We start from the raw sequence: 19,084 nt of genomic DNA on the forward strand, positions 1-19,084 counted from the left end.
AGAATAACGATTTTCCGTTATTATTAAGTGTTCTGTGATGGAGTATAAATTAGTCGTAACGCTGGAGTAGACTTGCATTGTACTCTCTGCTGTACAATGTGATCTGTATACGAAAGCGCGCACACACACACAAAGTTGTGTGCAATGTCACAATGTCCCGTAACGTCGCAGCGTTGCTAGCACACGCGACCGCGCCGGGAAGGACGGGTTCGCTAACATACATGACTGCATAAGATATAAGTGGTGTACAACCCAAGGCATTTCAACATGAGTCTCATCATTCTCTGCAAGAGTTCAAAACCTGCCCAGTGATCTCACATGTGAAGGGAGTGGGACGGGTAAAAATAGCCAGCCGCTCTCGATCGGAAAGGTTAATCGCACCCAATTTGTCATGGCCGTTCAGGTCACTGCTTAAGAGACCGATTCCAGCTCACGCCATAACCTATTTGTCGAGAACAAGAAAAAGGACCTCTTTAGCTTTGTAATTATGTGTTTATTTAGAGTTTTTAGTTTGGTCTGAATGCTCTGCTATGAATTCTTCAGATGACAGATCTCATGTGAGCATACGGAAAATGTGGGAAATTGGGAAATGCATAGATAATGTATACAGGTACATTTCAGTAGAATGGGAAATCTACACATTTCCCGGCTTGTTTCTAGATTTCCCAGAAGTCAGCGAAATGTGAATAAAGAAAAAGCAAATACCTGTAAGCATGCTGACACCGACGAGAATGCAGTCTCCACTCTGAAACATTTACCACTAAAGTTTGACTAAATCCATATATTTCCCATTTTCCCAAATCTTCCGTAACATATATACACTATACAGTATACATTGTTTTCACCATACTAAAGTCTGTTTATGGCGTAGATTTTAAAGAAGTTGATGTACTTGTGCAAGAAGTAGCTTACATTACTACTAAACAAAATGCTTTCCCAGTAGTTTTGAGTACATCATAGATTCTTGCTTTATATATTTTTTAACCAAAGGATACATGTACGGTAGATGCTTTTTATTTGCTTTTATACTAATTCAAAACAAGAAAGTAGCGTTTTAAAGTCAAACAAAACAAAAACTATTTTTTTGTTTCTGTGCATGCCTATTGTTTTGTATGTGGTATTTACTTGCATTCAGATTATTTTTTGTTTTTTTGTTTTTTCCCCCCTTTCTCACCTATACCCACAATGCAATGCTGTCTCCCCCCATGACGCACCTACTGCTTGCTGTTACCTGTATGTTAATACGCTTGAACCCCATTGGCCCACTGCCATCATGTGCTCGCTGCCTGCTAATTACAAAGACTCAGTCGACTGCCAAAGCAATGAAGCGACCCCTCGACACATCCGTAGAACTGGTACTTTGACCTTTCACCTTTTTGGCTTTGCATGTACAGCTTCTTCTCGTAATTTTGTACTTTTTTGTGTAGCCACTCACACTGAAACAGTATAAGTTGTCTTGCTTTGTTTCGTTTTGTTTGTTTTTTTCCCGTGAAGACCCAGATAATGCCGAACTTCGTGCTCTGATCGTGCTGGCGGCGTCACGCGCCAAAAATAGCTGACACACAAGTTCGGAAGGAACGCCTAGAGCTATTTCCGGCGAGCGATTCCTTTGCACGTCAGAGCATGAAATAGGCTTCAATATGTTGTAATGTCAAGTGTATTGTTTACAGCATTCAATAACATCTGTTGTACGTAGTAGTACGTTGATTCTTAATTGACGACCAGTAGCCGTAATGTTAATTTAAATCTGTCGACACATTTACTTTGTCTTGCTACAGTAGTTCCGTAGATATGTGTGATAGTTACAGTTGTTTATTCTAACATTGTGCTGTGCATAGACGCAATACAAGTTGAACGTGTTTGTGTCGCCGTCGCTTGGAAACGCGAGGCTAAAATGTCCTTGACCTTGACCTTGAATGCAGGCGTTCCCCCACGGAGTCCTCCAGCCCTTACCAAAGAGACAGGCACTCGAGAAGAGCAACGGGGCGAGCTCGCTCTTCAACCCCAGCATGTTGCACTACCAGCAGGCGCTGGCCAACGCGCAGCTGCAGCAGTCCGCCTACTTTCCCACAGGTAAACAAACCATACTCGCACACAACGCCGCGTTCATTCTCACAGCAAATATCCATTTAGTTGTAGTCGTAGGGCCCTATTTTCGCCAGTGCATCAGCTTCGGTACATCAGCACCCGAGAACGCGCTATGAGTGTGGCCGTCTGGGCCGTGGGAAGTATTTAAAGTACAAACTGACAACCATAAGGCTGAGCGCGATCAGACTCAGCCATTCCTTTTTACCTACAAAGGCTGAAAGAAATAAAGGGAACCTCCGCACACTCAAAACTGCGCACAATCAATGTATTTATTTTGCAAGCTTTCGGTCGGCTGACCTACCTTCAAAGGCTGCAAAGCTCACAACATGTCGAATGTCGCTGTAGATCGGCTAGTTGAACAATAAAAAAAAATCTAATTAGTAAAAATAATGGCATACCTAAGTCTACATTTAATTTAGTCATTTATATGTTTTAGTCATCGGAAATGTTTTAGTTTTAGTCTTGTTTGCTATCACACAAAAGTACCGGTAACTGTATTTTGTACATTTCACATGTGAATTTGAATCCTGAAAAGTAACAATTTTGGACATATGGGGTTCCTGCGTGACATCAGCCACATTTTCTGATTAACTAAACAGAAAGAAGGAGTAAGGACTTGTCCACAACGGTGCTGTCCTCGAAATGGGCAAAGCATTAATTAAGCTGTAGTGGGTGGGGGGGGATTGCAGTAAAAATTAATCATGCAATTAATGTATGCGCCCGCATGCACAGACACACACACACACACCCTGAACTCATATGACCCCTTCAAAATATCTCTCCGGCAGGTATAGAGAGCGGCATTTAGGACTTTTCCACTCGCAGAGTGATTTAGTGTATTCTCTGTGGTTTTTCGAGGCAGAAACGGTTAATCCCTTATCTTTTCTCTGAGAGGAAAACGTAATAATTGTTGTACTAATCTATTCGCCCTGCCGTCTGGGTGGCATTGTTCCTTATTGGACAACATAATGAACACTAAAAGGGCAAGCAGAGGAAAGTGTGTCAAAAAAAAGTTGGTGCTTTCCAACTCATTCTATGCCAGACTAGTAAAATAACCCAGTGCCAGTGATTTTCCGTTCTTTCTTAGTTTTTAAGTAGTCACCGAATATTTATGTCCACTATGATTGATCCCCCAACCGTTGATAAGTACAGTTCCTTTCACTGGGTGTCTGAAAAAGAAACATACCAACCAACAAACCAAACATATAATTATCTCTTCTACACTAGTCCCTCCCTAACATTTTAGTCTAGTTTTTATTTGTTGAGGATATTGTCCGGTTTTAGTCATCATGGCTTAGTTTTTATTTAGTTTTTCTCCATGAAATAACAAATATTGTTGTCATAGTTTTAGTCATACAGTGTTAGCTATCTGTCTAGTTGGCTCCGCTGCAAACGAGGGCAGAATACTGCTGTTATTATTCCGCTCAAGCCTCTGCAAATTATCTGTAGCATGTGTGACTCTTAATATGCTTCTTGGGCAGTGTTTAATTCACCTTTCCGGTCAAAACCTTGATTTTCTGTCTCGCGTGCAGCAGCACTTGTACCGTCGTTGCAGTCACTCGCCGGAATCCTGCAAAGTCGAAATCCCCCGTGGCGATTGACTGTGCAAAATGTCGCGATGGCATTGCTACGTAATTATTATGCAAAGTGGCTCCTCAAATCTATGGCACATTTAAGCCTAAATTCTAGTCCTTTTAGAATCCAAAGTACGACAAGGCGGCTCGTAGTTCGTTTACTTGCGGCAAAGCAACGGCGCCGTGTGCGACAGAGTAAACCTGTACACCACTGCATTCTGACACCTGAACGTGACTGACTGCACGGCTGCGGTGGCCAGCTTGTCTTATCTCGTTAATTAGCCATACAGGCATGTGGTTCCCATTTGAGTTGAGAGAACGATCTGAACTTTTTCATTTATTTATCTCTTGTCCTGTCTAACCTTGTTTTTGTTTGTTTTTGTTTCCTACTCGCACTTGATTAACCCGTATCTCATCTCTCTCTCTCTATCTCTCTCTCTCTCTCTCTCTCTCTCTCTCTCTCTCTGTGTCCCTCTCTGTCTCTGTGTGTCTCTCTCTCTCTCTCCATGTCCCTCTCTCTCTCTCTCCGTGTCCCTCTCTGTCTCTCTGTGTGTGTGTGTGTCTCTCTCTCTCTCTCTCTCTGTCTGTCTCTCTCTCTCTCTCTCTGTCCCCACTGCATGGTGACACAGGGTCAGTCTTGTGCATGACTCCTAGCAGCCTTGGTAGGTCACTCACTCACTACCTTTCCTTGTTCTCTCTATCACGCTCTTTAATGTAAGGGGCGAGGTCCTGTGTGGATGACTGACATAAGCAGGTGACACAAAAATGTCAGCGCTCGGTCCCGCTCCCGTTTTGAGGATTTCTATTTTCTTATTTTTTCCAATTGACACCGGTCTATTATTTCTCGAGGAGATGAGTCATGTGGCTGTGTGAGTCATAAGCGTGCACGTGTATATGTGCACGCTCAAGGCTGTGTCCTTTTTGTATCACCTGAACGACTGAATGGGTTTTTTCTTTTCGCCGACCTACTCCTTTGCCCTACTTACATTCTCATGCTAATGTCCAGCTTGTCAGATGTGGGTTTGAACGGCTCGAATAATGTATGGCGCTCTCGGCCACACTGCACCTGTCCTGTGGCCCAGGTGGTTCCCAAACCTTTTAGGCAGTGACCCAAAAGAGAAATTAAAAATATAGAAGTAAAAATAGCAGATCTACAAGCTTGTGAGTTTGTGGATCGGCTACTTTCACTACTACTTAAGCATTTGTTTTCTAATTCATGGGATTTCTTTGATAATTCTTTTTCTTTCGTGAAATTGCTAGAATGGTGGGGGGAAAGGGAGAGTCCCACACTTCCGTCAATTTGAAATAATTAAAAAGAAAATGTAGGAAACAAACAACAAACAAGCGGAAAATGTGTCTGCGTACTAAGGCCTCGCAATGCAAGGCGTTGCAGAGTTTGTAGAACGGCCATTTTCACAATGTTTGGTCTTAGAGCGAAAGTGATTAAATTGGCACTTTAGAAATGTGCAGATACCCTGTATACACTCATACTGTACTGCTGTATGTTGGTTTGTTTACTGTTGAGTGAGAAAACAATGTTGCACTTTAAGCTAATAATCTGGGGACCCTCCAAAAATAATTTGGGAACCACTGCTGTTGACTACAAATTGTATGTTTCTTTCTTTTTCATTTTTTTCCTTCTTTGAAACGGTTTCCCAGAGAAAGGACTTGGAGAAAATGTGCTAAAATGTCTGCCTCGTTATCAGACCACCTCCCAGACATTTTCATTATTGTCAATGAACGTACCGTACTCGCCCCACACTGGGTGGAGGTAGACGCGCGCCCGCTCGCCATGACGTCCCGCACAGCGTTCCAATATGCGTTTCCAGTCATGGCAGCGAAATAGGAAGGCAGTTCGCACACTGGTCCGTAGCTCCCGCAACATTCTAAATCCTACACGGCTTGTGCTTATAACACGGAAGTGCCTCTCGCCTACAACAACTGCAGACTAGTTTTTGGGCCGATTAAAAGTATAGTTTCTGACCGCGACGGAGGCACACAACTGGTGGCAGAGAGTGCCAATGGAGCCTTTGGACGCCTTTTTGAAAGAAATAAAAGCTCTGTGTTTCTTTTTGCCAGACATAATGAAATAGCCTCCAGCGATGATTACTCATGTTAGAGTCCAACAGTCTTGAGCTTGAGCCTTGCCGCAGCTGCTCCCCACCTACTGTACGATTAACACGTAATGACGTTTCAAACTTCCCAGACGTTAACCAGGTCTGACTGTCTCGTAATAGGCTCTAGCACACAGAATAACTCTTCCTACTTCCGGGGCCCCCTTCCCTGCTTCCTTCAGAGGTGTTACCGATGATACTAATTAAGGCTTAAAGTATACAAATGAAACCAAATGTCAATGTGTACACTCTCAGGGTTACACACCCGTGCGAAGCCATTTGGAACCCACTCAAGAACACTTTGAAACCCAACTGGTGTAACAGAGTGTTTCCAGTGAGCCAACATGCACATTATTAGCACCCTGACTCTGTTTGACCAGAATGGAACAGAGCCTTCATTAGTATCATCGGTTACACCTGTGAACGAAGTAGGTAAGTATCATTGGTAACAACTGTGAGGGAAGTGGGGAAGGCGGGGCCCAGAAGTAGGAAGTGTTATTCTTTGCGCATAGAACCTATTGGCACATTTCATGTTTCTTCTCATCTCTGACTTCTCTAAAAAATGTCGAAAGTGATTTCCATCTACATGAACTCACTTAAATGATTGTAACCAGCATTTCTCTTCTGGTTTTTTCTGTTTTCGTTTTTTTATTTTATTTTAATTTATTATTCTCTCCGCCCCTACTTCCTTCCTTCTGTCCTTCTCTTGTCATTTTCTCTCGCTTTGCGTCGCCGAACGGCTGCATGCCATCTGCTGGTGTGTCACCGTAACGATGGCTTGCTGGCTCCTCCCACACGCACACAACACGCCAAACCTCGCACACACAACACGCCACGGTTGACCGCAAACGCTACACCCATACCTGTCCATTGCTTCTCACTTCCGCCCCCCCTCCCTCCCCCTCCTCTCTCCCCCCTTCTCCCCCCCCTCTCCCACCAAAGTCCCAATGATGTACAGCGCTACGCCTGCTACTGTCTCTGCAGCAACATCTCCTGCCGCCGCAAGCGTCGCCTATGCAGCAGCAGCACCAGGCAATCAGGTTTGCTCCTTTTTTTTTTTTTTAAACAAAGCTTTCTTCTTTTTTTTCTTCGTTAGGCCTCGCACACGGGAGCTCTGAATAAATGCATGGCGTTTTAGAGGTGATTGCTAGGTAGGTAGGTATAGGTAGTCTCAAGACACAAGTCTCACGCAATTTTCAAACTGCTTCCGTCATACCCAGGCGGCAAGCATCTGCTTTTTTTTAAATAACGAAGCCAATAAGGAAGTGCCGAATTCCCTGCAGTTCCCATTAATGGCCTAGCAGGTGTCGCTGTTTCCCCACCCTGCTGGATGCAGAACAATTACCACACTGTTGATTACCATGGGGATATGACCACACTTTATGCGTTTTTGTGAATTATGGTCCCATTGATTTTAAAATGTATGAAAAAGTAGGATGTGTGTCTTCACCGAATGAAGAACCGCCCTCGCTGCACTCCCAGCCAATGGCATTAGGGAGCAGAAATTCCGCAAATAGGGGGGGATAGTGTCGCAACGAAATGTGGTGAAAAAAGTACTCAATTTTGTTACTTAAGTAAAAGTATCAATACTGCAATATAGAAATACTCAATGAATGACCCAGAATGTCCCATTTAGACATTTTGAAAATTTGAAAATAGCCGATCTACAAGCTCAAAATGCGTCGCATCGCGAGCTTGTAGATTGGCTATTTTCAAAAGATGTGTATACATTTACTTTTGTTTTGCACCACTGCAAAAAGCATTGTTTCAAAGTTCATTCCATGGCAGTTAAACGTCTACATGTTTAGCTCTGCATAAGAATTTAAGGATGTTAATATGCTTACAAGAAGAGTTCCTATCTGCTACAGTCATGGAGTACATTGTTGGGACTGATCTGACGGAAATAACAACTTTTAATGACCTCCTGCTACGAGTAGAGAGGACAACAGCAACGTCAGGTAGGCTAATCACTATACTGTATATGCTCATGTATTAATGCCATTGGTGTCGCCTATACTGTATGTACTATAGCCACGCAATGTGTCGTGATGCTTGTGAATGGGCTGGCTTTGGCGAGCAACGGCAGCCGGATTCACTCGCGGATCGCGGGGAACTCGGGGAGTGATTTTGTTATTTGTATTATTGTTTGGGTTTTTTTACAAAACCGGAAAACCTCCGCTACGCTCATGAAGGCGTATTGAACCGTGCAGGGTGAACCGTGCAGGGTGAACCGTGCAGGGTGAACCGTCCAGTTCAGGTTTTAAACCAAAAACCACTGACCAATGATCGGGTCACTCTGGAGTGACCCAGTGTAGTAAGTCATTTGTAGACAATAGGGCTGGTAAACAGATATTCTACATTTTAATATTCCTCAAATATGGGGGGGAATGTATATTAGGTTATATAAAATAATATTCTAATTTAAAAAACATTATTTTTTGTTTTATTTATTTAGATTTTCTTTTGGTTTATTTGACAGGGACAATAGTGCGCCGAAGTCCTGACGTCACTTGCTCATCCCTTGGTTCACAGATTTTTTTGTATATGGAGAATAACATGGGGGGGTCATCGTATAAGAATTGTGAAATTCTCGTATAAGAATTGTGAAAATAAACAAACTGTCGGGGAGGTGTATCGTTTAAGACAGTCAGACTGTCATATTTGATACAGTCCGTTTCTAGCGAAAATGTAGCTAATTCCTCGGCAGTAATATAACAAAATACATACGTACATGGATGCACCTGGGACGTATCCTCAGTGATGTATCCCAAGGTCATCAGGGTTTTGGGTCTCCCAACATCATACCCCTCACTCAGGTGACCCAGCCGGGGTGATCAAGTAAGTTTAAGTAATTTTCGATGGGGGGAAAACATAATATTAAAAAATGAATGCCACAGATGAAAAACAGTCTAAGTCCACACTATTGATCCATAATGTATAAATGATAGATAAGGGTTCAGGACAACGAGGCCTTTTCGTGGAGGGGTCAGAATGAAATGTGGACTTGGACTGTTTTTCGTCTGTGGTACTACAGTATATATATTCAAATATATTCGATATTCGCGCCATTTTTTAAGGCCAATATTCAAATTAAATTTCTGAGGAATGTTACAACGTGCTGTGTCGTGTGCTCGCGTACAGCACCTGTTCAGAGCTCCCACACTGTCTATAGTAGGAGATGTTTGTGTTGCACATATACTACAAAATACAAGTAGGGATTTTCTATCAATCAATATAAATTGATTTCAGGACCCCCTCGAAAACGAGATGATGCATCTCAAGGTGCTGATCCTCCAAATAGATTTCAAATGGAGATTGTTTTTTGTTTTTTTGTCCCGAGTCCAGCCATCGGATTATTGGCTCAGGGACGCGACAAAAAACAAACAAAAAAAGAATCCATGAATTCAACGCCTTGTCGGGGGCTGTTTAATTGATTGAAAATGTTTCCTTTTTTTGTTGAAGGAAATACCCGATTGACATAGCCTTGTCGATTGACACTTTCCACGAGAGCTTTACACACGATAACAGAAAACAGAATACTAGCATAGACCCCTGAGGGACTCCGGTTAACCATATGGGGTTTAAGATTCGTAGATTCGTTGTTGCTTGTGTGCTATGCAAGTGAAATGCGCACGTGCGTACATACATACATACATATACATACACATACACGCATGCACCCATCCACGCACGCACATGCACACACACACACACACACACACACACACACACACAGTCACACACACAGTTTAACTATTTATTTATGTCCACACACAAGGAATGCATACAGGGACAAATATTTTAGGTGCAGACAAGGTTACATTCACAAACTCATGGATAAGTGCTCATGATACAACACACATGTCACTCAGCTCCGCTGCAGAGACGGCACACTTTGCCAGCCTTTCTGCCTCGGGGCATCCCAAGTTGTCGAAATCCTACGACAAACACACACACACACACACACACACACACACACACACACACACACACCTGCTATACAATTTCAGTACCAGTGGATCTCTAACTTTTAAATGTCAAGCACCAACTCTGCTTCATTTTGTTGCTGCTTATCAGAAATGGGAATTTAAGACAAAATTTAGCATTTTTTAGGAGGCGTAGTTCCAGACTCTATATAGAGTTCAGGAGGTGTAGTTCCAGACTATATGTAGCATTCAGGAAGTGTAGTTCCAGACTATATAGAGTTCAGGAGGTGTAGCTCCAGACTCTGTATAGAGTTCAGGAGGTGTAGTTCCAGACTATATGTAGCATTCAGGAAGTGTAGTTCCAGACTATATAGAGTTCAGGAGGTGTAGTTCCAGACTCTATATATCATTCAGGAGGTGTAGTTCCAGATATATATAGAGTTCAGGAGGTGTAGTTCCAGACTCTATATAGAGTTCAGGAGGTGTAGTTCCAGACTCTATATAGAGTTCAGGAAGTGTAGTTCCAGACTATATAGAGTTCAGGAAGTGTAGTTCCAGACTATATAGAGTTCAGGAAGTGTAGTTCCAGACTATTTAGAGTTCAGGAGGTGTAGTTCCAGACTCTATATAGCATTCAGGAGGTATGGTAACAGACTCTATATAGAATATATAATTTATGCATTTAGCAGACACTCTTAATCCACAGTGATTTACAGTAAGCAAGAACAACACATGGTAATACATCATCAAATACATAGAAATAGTCATTAAGGATCGTAAGCAAGCTAGGAACCTAACATCCGTCGAACAGTAGAATGTCAGTCTACATAATATCAAATCAATTCAAACTTTATTTTATATAGCACATTTAAAACAACAGAAGCTGACCAAAGTGCTGTACAGGCACCGTATAATATGCTATTTAAATTACATACGTTTTACTGTAAGGTCCTTGAGGCTAGTGCAAGTTATACGGAAAGTGCTACGGGCTAAGATGGCGTCTGAAAAGGTGACTTTGAAGATATCGGGTTGCCATATACCTAGCTTTGTAGGCAAACATCAGTGTTTTGTACTCCCTGGTTACTGCGGGCAATAACCGGGGGAGACATGTGATAATTGTGGCTGGTTGAACACCAATTAGCCCTTCACTAAATCGCACCCCAAAAAGAGATAGTCCTATGCAGGTCAAGCTTTCTTCGCTGCCAACGTGCCTATTGGACAAGGATGGGTTGGGGAGGGACTAATTATAGGCGGGAACCCCTTTTGTAACCCTAGCCTTCTGGACGGCAGTATGTACACTACTCCAAACAGTGTTTATTTTGTTAAAACACAGATATTTTATTCAGGACGCGACGTTTCGGCCATGAGTGGCCTTCATCAAGGGGACATCGGCCTCAGTCCAAAATGGGTTGAGCACATGCCGGTATAGGCCAGTAAGGAGTCAAGGTTTGATTATATGACTGATGTCTGGATAGCGTTTGGAGATTGTGCATTGTGGTTGTCTGGCTAACACCAGACGAGTGAGCCGTCCGTGCACAGATGAGCACAGGGACATGTCATGCACGTGACCCTGTCATACTGGGAGCAGCAGGAGGAAACGGATGCTTCCAGGCCCCCGAGGGGCCACACAGCAACTTAATGAAGTTACATTCCTTTTTATTTTTTAAGTCACTTCCTTTCCTTAAGCCATTAAATAAGACCTGAGGCCAGGGTTCATGGCCATGCTGGCTTGCGGTGGACATTTTTGTCAAAGTAATTGTTTTTTGCCACAGACATACAAAATGAGTGGATAATAAGATCACCATAAATGCATAAAAAGCTATCCATCAATGACCATAACAGGTCTGTAACTCTGAGAGTGTAAAAATGTAACCAAATAGACCCTTACGGGTCCATTTGGTTCCATTCGTATACTCTCAGAGTTAATGGGGTCCTTGCAAATAAAAACGTTGAGAACCACTAGCACTAGTTGGGCTCCTAATATGCCACAGTGTCGTAGTAAATCAGTGTCATACATGTTATGAAGAACACCTGGAGACTTGACATTCAGTCATTTGGTCTTATGATCAAAATAAGAACATCATAATGGTATATGGACATATTGATGACACCCCTGCCTGAGATTCTACAAATAATTAAGTGGTTCTCAAACTCTTTCGTGCCAAGGACCCCCAACTTGATATATTGTAAATATGGCGGCTGACCCCCATCTGAAAATGTTTTGAGCAGATGTACAAGTGATTGGAAATCTTAAGCTGGCATGCTGGAATAGAAGCAATTGTTTTTGCATTTAAAGAAAAAAAAAGGTCAGACTCGTTTTAAGCGAGGTTTGGGGGCTAAACCACTGCTATTGGTCTAAACCACTGTTCTAAATCCTAGGAGTTTCTATCGATATGATAGCTATATAATGCAGAATGGACGCGGATGCTTCCGTCACGGTTTGTCAAGAGACATGATCAATGAACTTCCCTGGTCCTCCCCCACCCGAGTGCACAGATTATTACCTGCTGTGTCTAGTGTCCTTATGTGGCCGCAAGCGTTGTGTTGTCACTTCCTGTGAGTCAGTCCCCCCTCCCCGCCCTCTTCCTTTTGTAATTGGCATGCAGCAGCAGGAAGCAGTATGCCCCCCCCCCCCCCCCCCCCCCGCTCGCTCTTTAAAAATGCATGTGGGCCAGCAAGAGCTGCAATGAGGGGCTGACGTCACGTCTAGCTCTGTCTGCCTCTCTCTCTCTCTCTGTCTCTCTCTCTGTCTCTACCCCTCTCTCTCTCTTCCTCTGTCCCTACGGTATGTCCCTCTGTCTCCCTCTCCATCTTCATCTCTCCATCTCTATCCCTCTATAGCTCTGTATCTCTGTCCATCTCTCTGTCTCCCTTTCCATCTCTATCCCTCTCTCCATCTTGGTCCCTCTGTATCTATCCCTCCCTCTCTCACCATCTCTCTCCCTCCCTCTCTGTCTCTCTCTCTCTCCCTCCCTCTGTCTCTGTCTCTCTCACTCTCCCCCTCCCTCCTTCCATCCTCCTGTGCCCCTCTCTCTCATCGCTAGCTGCTATAGGTCGCTATAAAAACACCTTGAAAAAACGACCCCAGCAAACAGCACACTGTGTTGTGCGAGTGCGGTACATTTTGATGTTGCCTCACCACACAAGCCCCCTCATCTCTCCCCTCTCGGTGTGAATTATACAGAGGGTTAAGGCCGGTCAGATTCAGCCGCTACGCTAACGGCGCAGCTAGCAGGGGTCTCCTGTGGAGACCCCTGCTACCGGAGGACCTTCAAAAGCAGCCCACTTCATTATGAAGAGGCTCTGTTGTTTGTTGTTTGGGCGCCAACGGGGGTCCATTTGGTTTCTAGTTTTTGAGGGGCACTAGCCCCTCCTATGTCCAGCTTTGAGGGTTTGTGTAGTAAACACAAACATTGGTTTTGAGTGCTTGTCAAACATTGCGTAAACACAAACATTGAAGACGAACGGTGAGGACGCAAATTGTGATTGGCCGGAATGAGATGATAAGAGCCCCCCCCCCCACTTCACATGGGTGTGATTTTTAACTGTATTACTGCCACTATGTGGTAGCATAAGCACACCTGACCTAAGGAATGCCAGCCGTCCGCTCTAACTCTACCTATCCTTGTTTCATTTCCGGGTTATTCAGGGAGGTTGTGAGCACAGTGATCCGTCGCATTAGCTCAGACCCCTTAGCTATCATTACAACCAGTTACATGTGCTCAGCGATGCGATACAAACTCACAAATGATTTGCGATCGTCGGGATGCGCGACGGCTCGCCGTGGACAGCGCTCGAACCTTTTGAGATACACAGCACTTTGAAAATCCTGTTATAACGGAAGCTCATTGGAGCAGGACTTGAAAATCCCATAGTTGGAGGGGACGGAGGCTCTCCAGTAACCGTAGCAATGCTAAAAGGTAAATTGACGGTCGACGCTTTCATATATGCAGTATACGGTTGTCTACGAACATACGCGTAGTTAGCACCTTTAGGTACCGATAGCCATAGCTGCGTTTATGAACGTCACACAGCCATAAGCTGGGCGCCCCCCCTCACTTCACACTTCAGATTCCAGAGTTGCAGTCATGTGGTGTAGTGTTGTGAAGTGGCTCCCCAGCCCTCAGGGAAAGCAGGACAGCAAACAAACACTCATCGTACCACACTCGTAGATGAGTGGGCCGCCGCCGGCGGACATGTTGCGGGACGGAGCCGGGGCCAATTAGGCGTCCTTTTCTTTGTTAACCCGTTCATGACGGGAACTCCCCTTTTTGGTGTTTTAAAGCATTATGTTATACTTTAGCTATTGAAAAATAGCAGAAAAGAATTGCAGATCTACAAGCTCGTAGCGCGGCACTCGGTGCCGCACTACCAAGCTTGTAGATTATTTATTTTTTATCGTGAAAATATGGCTCAAATTTGGAATGTATATTCTTTCAGAGCGAACGTTTTTAACTCGGATCTCGGGGTCCCTGCATGGAACAACATATTTTGAGATGGGGGTCGGCGGCCAAATACATATAATTCTGGGGGTCCTTGACATGAAATAGTTTGAGCACCACTGACATAGAAACATTTCAGAAAGCCGTCATGATTTAGAAGACATTCGTAGAATCGAGCCCCGGGTCTAAATGGGTTAATTAGAGGTCTCATCGCCATCTGCTGTGGGGGGGGGTTAAATGCCCCGTCATGGCTTCTTGTCCTCCCTGGTCTCTGTCTATGTCTCTGGCATATGAATGCAGCCGACTGTGATAGCTGGATTCCTGGTGGTGATGTCACGTTGCTCCTGCACTGTGACTGTGAAGCCACGCCGCCCCCTGCTGTCTGAACAGGGAAGTACATCTGATGTGCACATCGTTGGCCATTTGGCTGACCTGACCACGTAAAGTAAACCCCCTCCCTGTGGATCTATTCTGGGCTCGCTCTTCTAGTCTGTATACCTCCACGCGCTACATTATCCCCTATCTACACCGTATGTGTGAGCTTGTAGATCTGCTCAATTTGGGACCCGTAAGCATAATTACAACCCAGGCCAGAAAGAAGGCTTCTCTAGACCAGGGGTTCTCAACCTGGGGGTCGTGACCCCTTTTATATATATATATATATATATATATATATATACATAACACACACACACACACACACTTCAAGCAGTGAGCTTCTGTTATTGCACCACGCAACGTGTGACTCTTGTCCTTTGCTGGCATTGGCCAATGAGAAGCACCATGCTGCTTTGTCATGTGGCGAGATGCTATCTGTCTGTCTGTCTGTCTGTATACAGAGCTGAGGGTGCCACAGGGTTCCTCTCTCACACCCCTGTCTGTCTGTCTGTCTGTCTGTCTGTCTGTCTGTCTGTCTGTCTGTCTGTATACAGAGCTGAGGGTGCCACAGGGTTCCTCTCTCACACCCCTGTGGTGTCTGTCTGTCTGTCTGTCTGTCTGTCTGTCTGTCTGTCTGTCTGTCTGTCTGTCTGTCTGTCTGTCTGTCTGTCTGTATACAGAGCTGAGGGTGCCACAGGGTTCCTCTCTCACACCCCTGTGGTGCCTGTCTGTCTGTCTGTCTGTCTGTCTGTCTGTCTGTCTGTCTGTCTGTCTGTCTGTCTGTCTGTCTGTATACAGAGCTGAGGGTGCCACAGGGTTCCTCTCTCACACCCCTGTGCTGTCTGTCTGTCTGTCTGTCTGTCTGTCTGTATACAGAGCTGAGGGTGCCACAGGGTTCCTCTCTCACACCCCTGTGGTGCCGGGCCTGCATACAGAGCACACCAAGACAGCTTTGTAAAGTGTTAATTATATGCGTAAAAGTATAAATAGGGCTAGATATTTGGTCTTTGGTCTGCCTTTTATTGGATAGTGTACACAGTATGGTGACAGGAAATGGGGGGGGGGGGGGGGGTGACACGAGGCAAAGGTCGTCGGGATCGGGCTTTCAGAAATTGAGATAAAAATGTCTTCCATGACCCCCCCCCCCCCCCCCCTCTCTCTCTCTCTCTCTCTCTAGATCATCCTGAAGTAGCGTGTGGACTAGCTGCGTCTGGACTCCCAACCCTCTGTAAATACCACCTGACCTCTCCCATCGAGGTCCAGCAACCTGCATGCTAACCAGTGTCACAACTTAACCATAACCACCGGATAGGCTACATACACGCCCATTTCAAAAAAACAAACAAACAAACAAACATTTATCTGTATCGCTAAACCAAGGAGGAAACGGGAATACTGTTTAACATGGAAAATTACACAAAAACGAAACAATACTCTTATGAACAATCGACATACAGCAGTGCGGTACCACGATCGTTTCCCTCTCAAAGTACCATGGGAACTGAAGCCCCTTCTATTCCCCCTTCTCACAGAGTTCACACCCCTCAATCGGAATGGAAGGGGGCGAAAAGAGAAAAGAAAGACGCTCGATTTGCACGGTGCGACAAAACGTTGCTTATTGCCGACGTAAGACAAACATTCAACCCAAAACAGGAAGTGATGTCACGGCAGGACAAGGTGTAAACGATGATGACCACACGGGAAGAGGATGCACGCGGCATGACGTGCTCAAGGCGGTCGTCTTTGCTTTCCTTGCAGTCACTTTCTCCTCACTACGTTGAACTTTCTCCTCACTACGTTGAATGAAACTACGTTTCTCCTCACTACGTTGAATGTCACTTGGGGGAAGGGGGGGGGGGGGATTTGCCGCACACCGACCCCCACATCCCCCCCCAAGTCAACCAAGTCCCCTCTCTGTTTCCCGATCGCCATTAAGATGCCATGACAACAGAGTTCCAGTTCCCTGCCAATCTGGCCAAAAAGAAAAACCCAACCACTGCTCCACGGATTGAGATCAGCTGGGATGGTGGTTCCCCCCCCCCCCCCGAAAGTCTTTTTGCCACTATTACCCGAGTTGCTCGTAAATCAAATGACACCCCTACCCCTCTCAAGGAATCCCAGTCATGCCGTTTTTTTCTTTTTCTTTTAAGTTTTGTTCCATTCTTTTGAAGGTTTTGGTCTTACGTTAAAACGGGGGCAGGATTGGAGTTGGGGCGGATGGGGTAAGGGGTCATGTCTCGCTTATGCTCCGTCGCAGACTGAATATAGCCGGCCTATAAGCTTGCAATAGATCATATATCTGCTATTTTCAGTCTGCCGGTGCCATGAGGCGGCGAGTAATTAATCCGGGCTTTAGACTCCCGTGTGGTTCACATGTGTCAAACTCAAACGAGGGAGGAAGGCGGTCGAGAATGCCGCTCCGTGTCAGGAAAAAAAAAAAACGGAAGTCGGTAGTGGGCCAAAAACAAAGACACAGACAAAACGGAGAAGCCCGGAGGCTCTGGGTTTGTGCCAACGGCTTGAACGGAACCACCGAGCCGTGTATTGTTGTTGTTGTTGTGTGTGTGGACAAATGTTGAACCCGATGGTCTGCCGGCAGACTAAGACTACAAGCAAAAGAGGGGGGTCTGACAACCTGGGGTGTCTTAACACAACACCACGGGGATCACACTGAGTTCTAGGCCTGGCCAGAAAAAAGAAAGGGTTAAGGTAGGGGGGGGGGGGGGAGGTTTGGAGGGCCTGGTCGGAGGACGGCAGGGTGGGGTGGGAGGGGAGGGGAGGGGGAGGTCTTAAGTGCTAAGACTCAAAAGAGAAAACAAAAAGCTAAACAACACGGTGCATTTGACGATCGACATTGTCGCGCGCAAAAAAAACAAACAAAAAAACGATGACTTGAAACCTTTTTTTGACTGGCAGGGTTTTTCCGTGAACCGTCTTGGTTGTCCATCCGACCTGGCTGTCACCGAATCATCTCTGTTCCACTCGAGGAACTGCAAGAAGTGCCTAAAAAGAGAACAAACAAACGACGACGACAACAAACAAAAAAAAGAAGTCCTTATCGTAAAAGGCCGCCGGTTGCGGGTTAAACGTCACACGTGACTTTGTATAACTTGAAGAAAATAATCAAAATAACAAAAAAAATTAAACCCCAGACTACACAAAACGACAAATCAAGAATAGCTTTGTAGAATGTTAAGGTGGACTATTTCATGGTGTACCATTGTTTTGTTTTTTTTCCCCTACCATTGGGTTTTACGAGTAGTTTACATGAGGACCGTGAGTAAAAAAAGTCGGATAAAAATAAAAGTTATTGTGAATGTGAACTGTGTACTGTATGTAATCCGTATGTGTCTCTCATTCTCAAGAGTTTATATCTTCACGGTTCTACAGAAATGCATTCAAAGTTATTTAAAAGTCTGTGTTATGTGTACTATCAAGGTATGTTTGGACTAAAACCCCCATAACTCCTCCCCATCCATCTCCAATCCACCCACCTCCCGACCACAGAACGTTTTTATTTTTGTATTTTATCATTATTCATTTCATTTTTATTTTATGCTTTCACTTTCAGCCAAGATCATAAAGCATGTTATTACACGGCTTTAGACGACCCAACCCTCATATTAATTATGTTCTAACGTGTTTTTATGGGCGTGCTTTTAACTCATGTGATACTAAACAAGTCTCTTGTTTTGGGTTTTTCCCCACTTCTCGTATTGAAAATTATAATATATGTTCAGGGTGCTTGATTAACATTAGGCCAGTCAATCTAAGCTAAAAGGGGGCGTGACCCAAAATAAATTGCAATAGTAATCGTCAAGGTTTTTTATGATGCTTACAGTCATTCAAATGGCAATAAAAAAAATCACATTTGAATGTAGCAACTAATGCTTGGAATGGATTCAGAATCATGAATAACCCCTAGTTTGACATGTCACATGCTACTTAAAGCATGATTCAAATTTGACATTTTTGGTACTCCAATGTTCATCCCCTGAATTGACCATGATCCAAAATGTATATAATAATACATTTTTAATAAGATATTTGGATGACCCTAAGGATCATTGAACGATTGCTATCAGGCTATCTCTTTTGGGTCAAATCTTAGATTGACTGGCCTTCATCGACAATCCACAACGATACACCTTTGAGTTGACCACTCATTCACCTATAGCCAAACTATTATTATTATATTATTATTATTATTTTTTTAAAGATTCAGAAAGTCTAAAAAAATATCGGAAGTTATTTTAGAAAATAAATTAAACATAGTTAAATGTACAAGTTCACGACATTGGCAATTTTTTTCTCAAATGGGGCTGGAGTGGTTCAACCAGCTAATGGAGCACACTTTTCCTGACTTTTATTGTGTTTGGTTTCACTTTCGGTTTCATTCTTTCATCATGTTTGGCTTTCTTTTCTCATACATTGTAGGGTTTTTGTCATGTTTGATTGTGGAAAGTGGTAAAAAGAAATGTATGATTTTTGTTGTAATTTATCTTGTTTTTCTCAAGTCAAATTTTAGTCGGAACAATGTTGTAAACTATTGTATTTTTTAG

The 19,084-nt window shown here is 44.0% G+C and overlaps 1 protein-coding gene across 8 annotated transcripts in view; it reads left to right on the plus strand.

Moving 5' to 3' along the window:
- Positions 1–16,372, plus strand: part of LOC308311995 (muscleblind-like protein 2a) — a 102,077-nt gene extending 85,705 nt beyond the window's left edge. For 3 of the 8 annotated variants that reach the window (XM_080758833.1, XM_080758832.1, XM_080758834.1), the window contains 6 exons: positions 1,302–1,355; positions 1,923–2,073; positions 4,292–4,324; positions 6,719–6,816; positions 7,645–7,734; positions 15,700–16,372. In XM_080758833.1, coding sequence (XP_080614959.1) covers positions 1,302–1,355; positions 1,923–2,073; positions 4,292–4,324; positions 6,719–6,816; positions 7,645–7,674 — 366 coding nt within the window. In that variant the 3' untranslated portion in view covers positions 7,675–7,734; positions 15,700–16,372. The remainder of the gene's footprint in view (positions 1–1,301; positions 1,356–1,922; positions 2,074–4,291; positions 4,325–6,718; positions 6,817–7,644; positions 7,735–15,699) is intronic. The other 5 variants (XM_080758836.1, XM_080758835.1, XM_080758838.1 and 2 more) reach the window with 5 other exon arrangements.
- The last annotated feature ends 2,712 nt before the right edge of the window (positions 16,373–19,084 follow it).

Source organism: Protomyctophum bolini (assembly GCF_963924005.1).
Source record: "Protomyctophum bolini genome assembly, chromosome: 24".
NCBI classification, from domain to species: Eukaryota; Metazoa; Chordata; class Actinopteri; order Myctophiformes; family Myctophidae; genus Protomyctophum; species Protomyctophum bolini.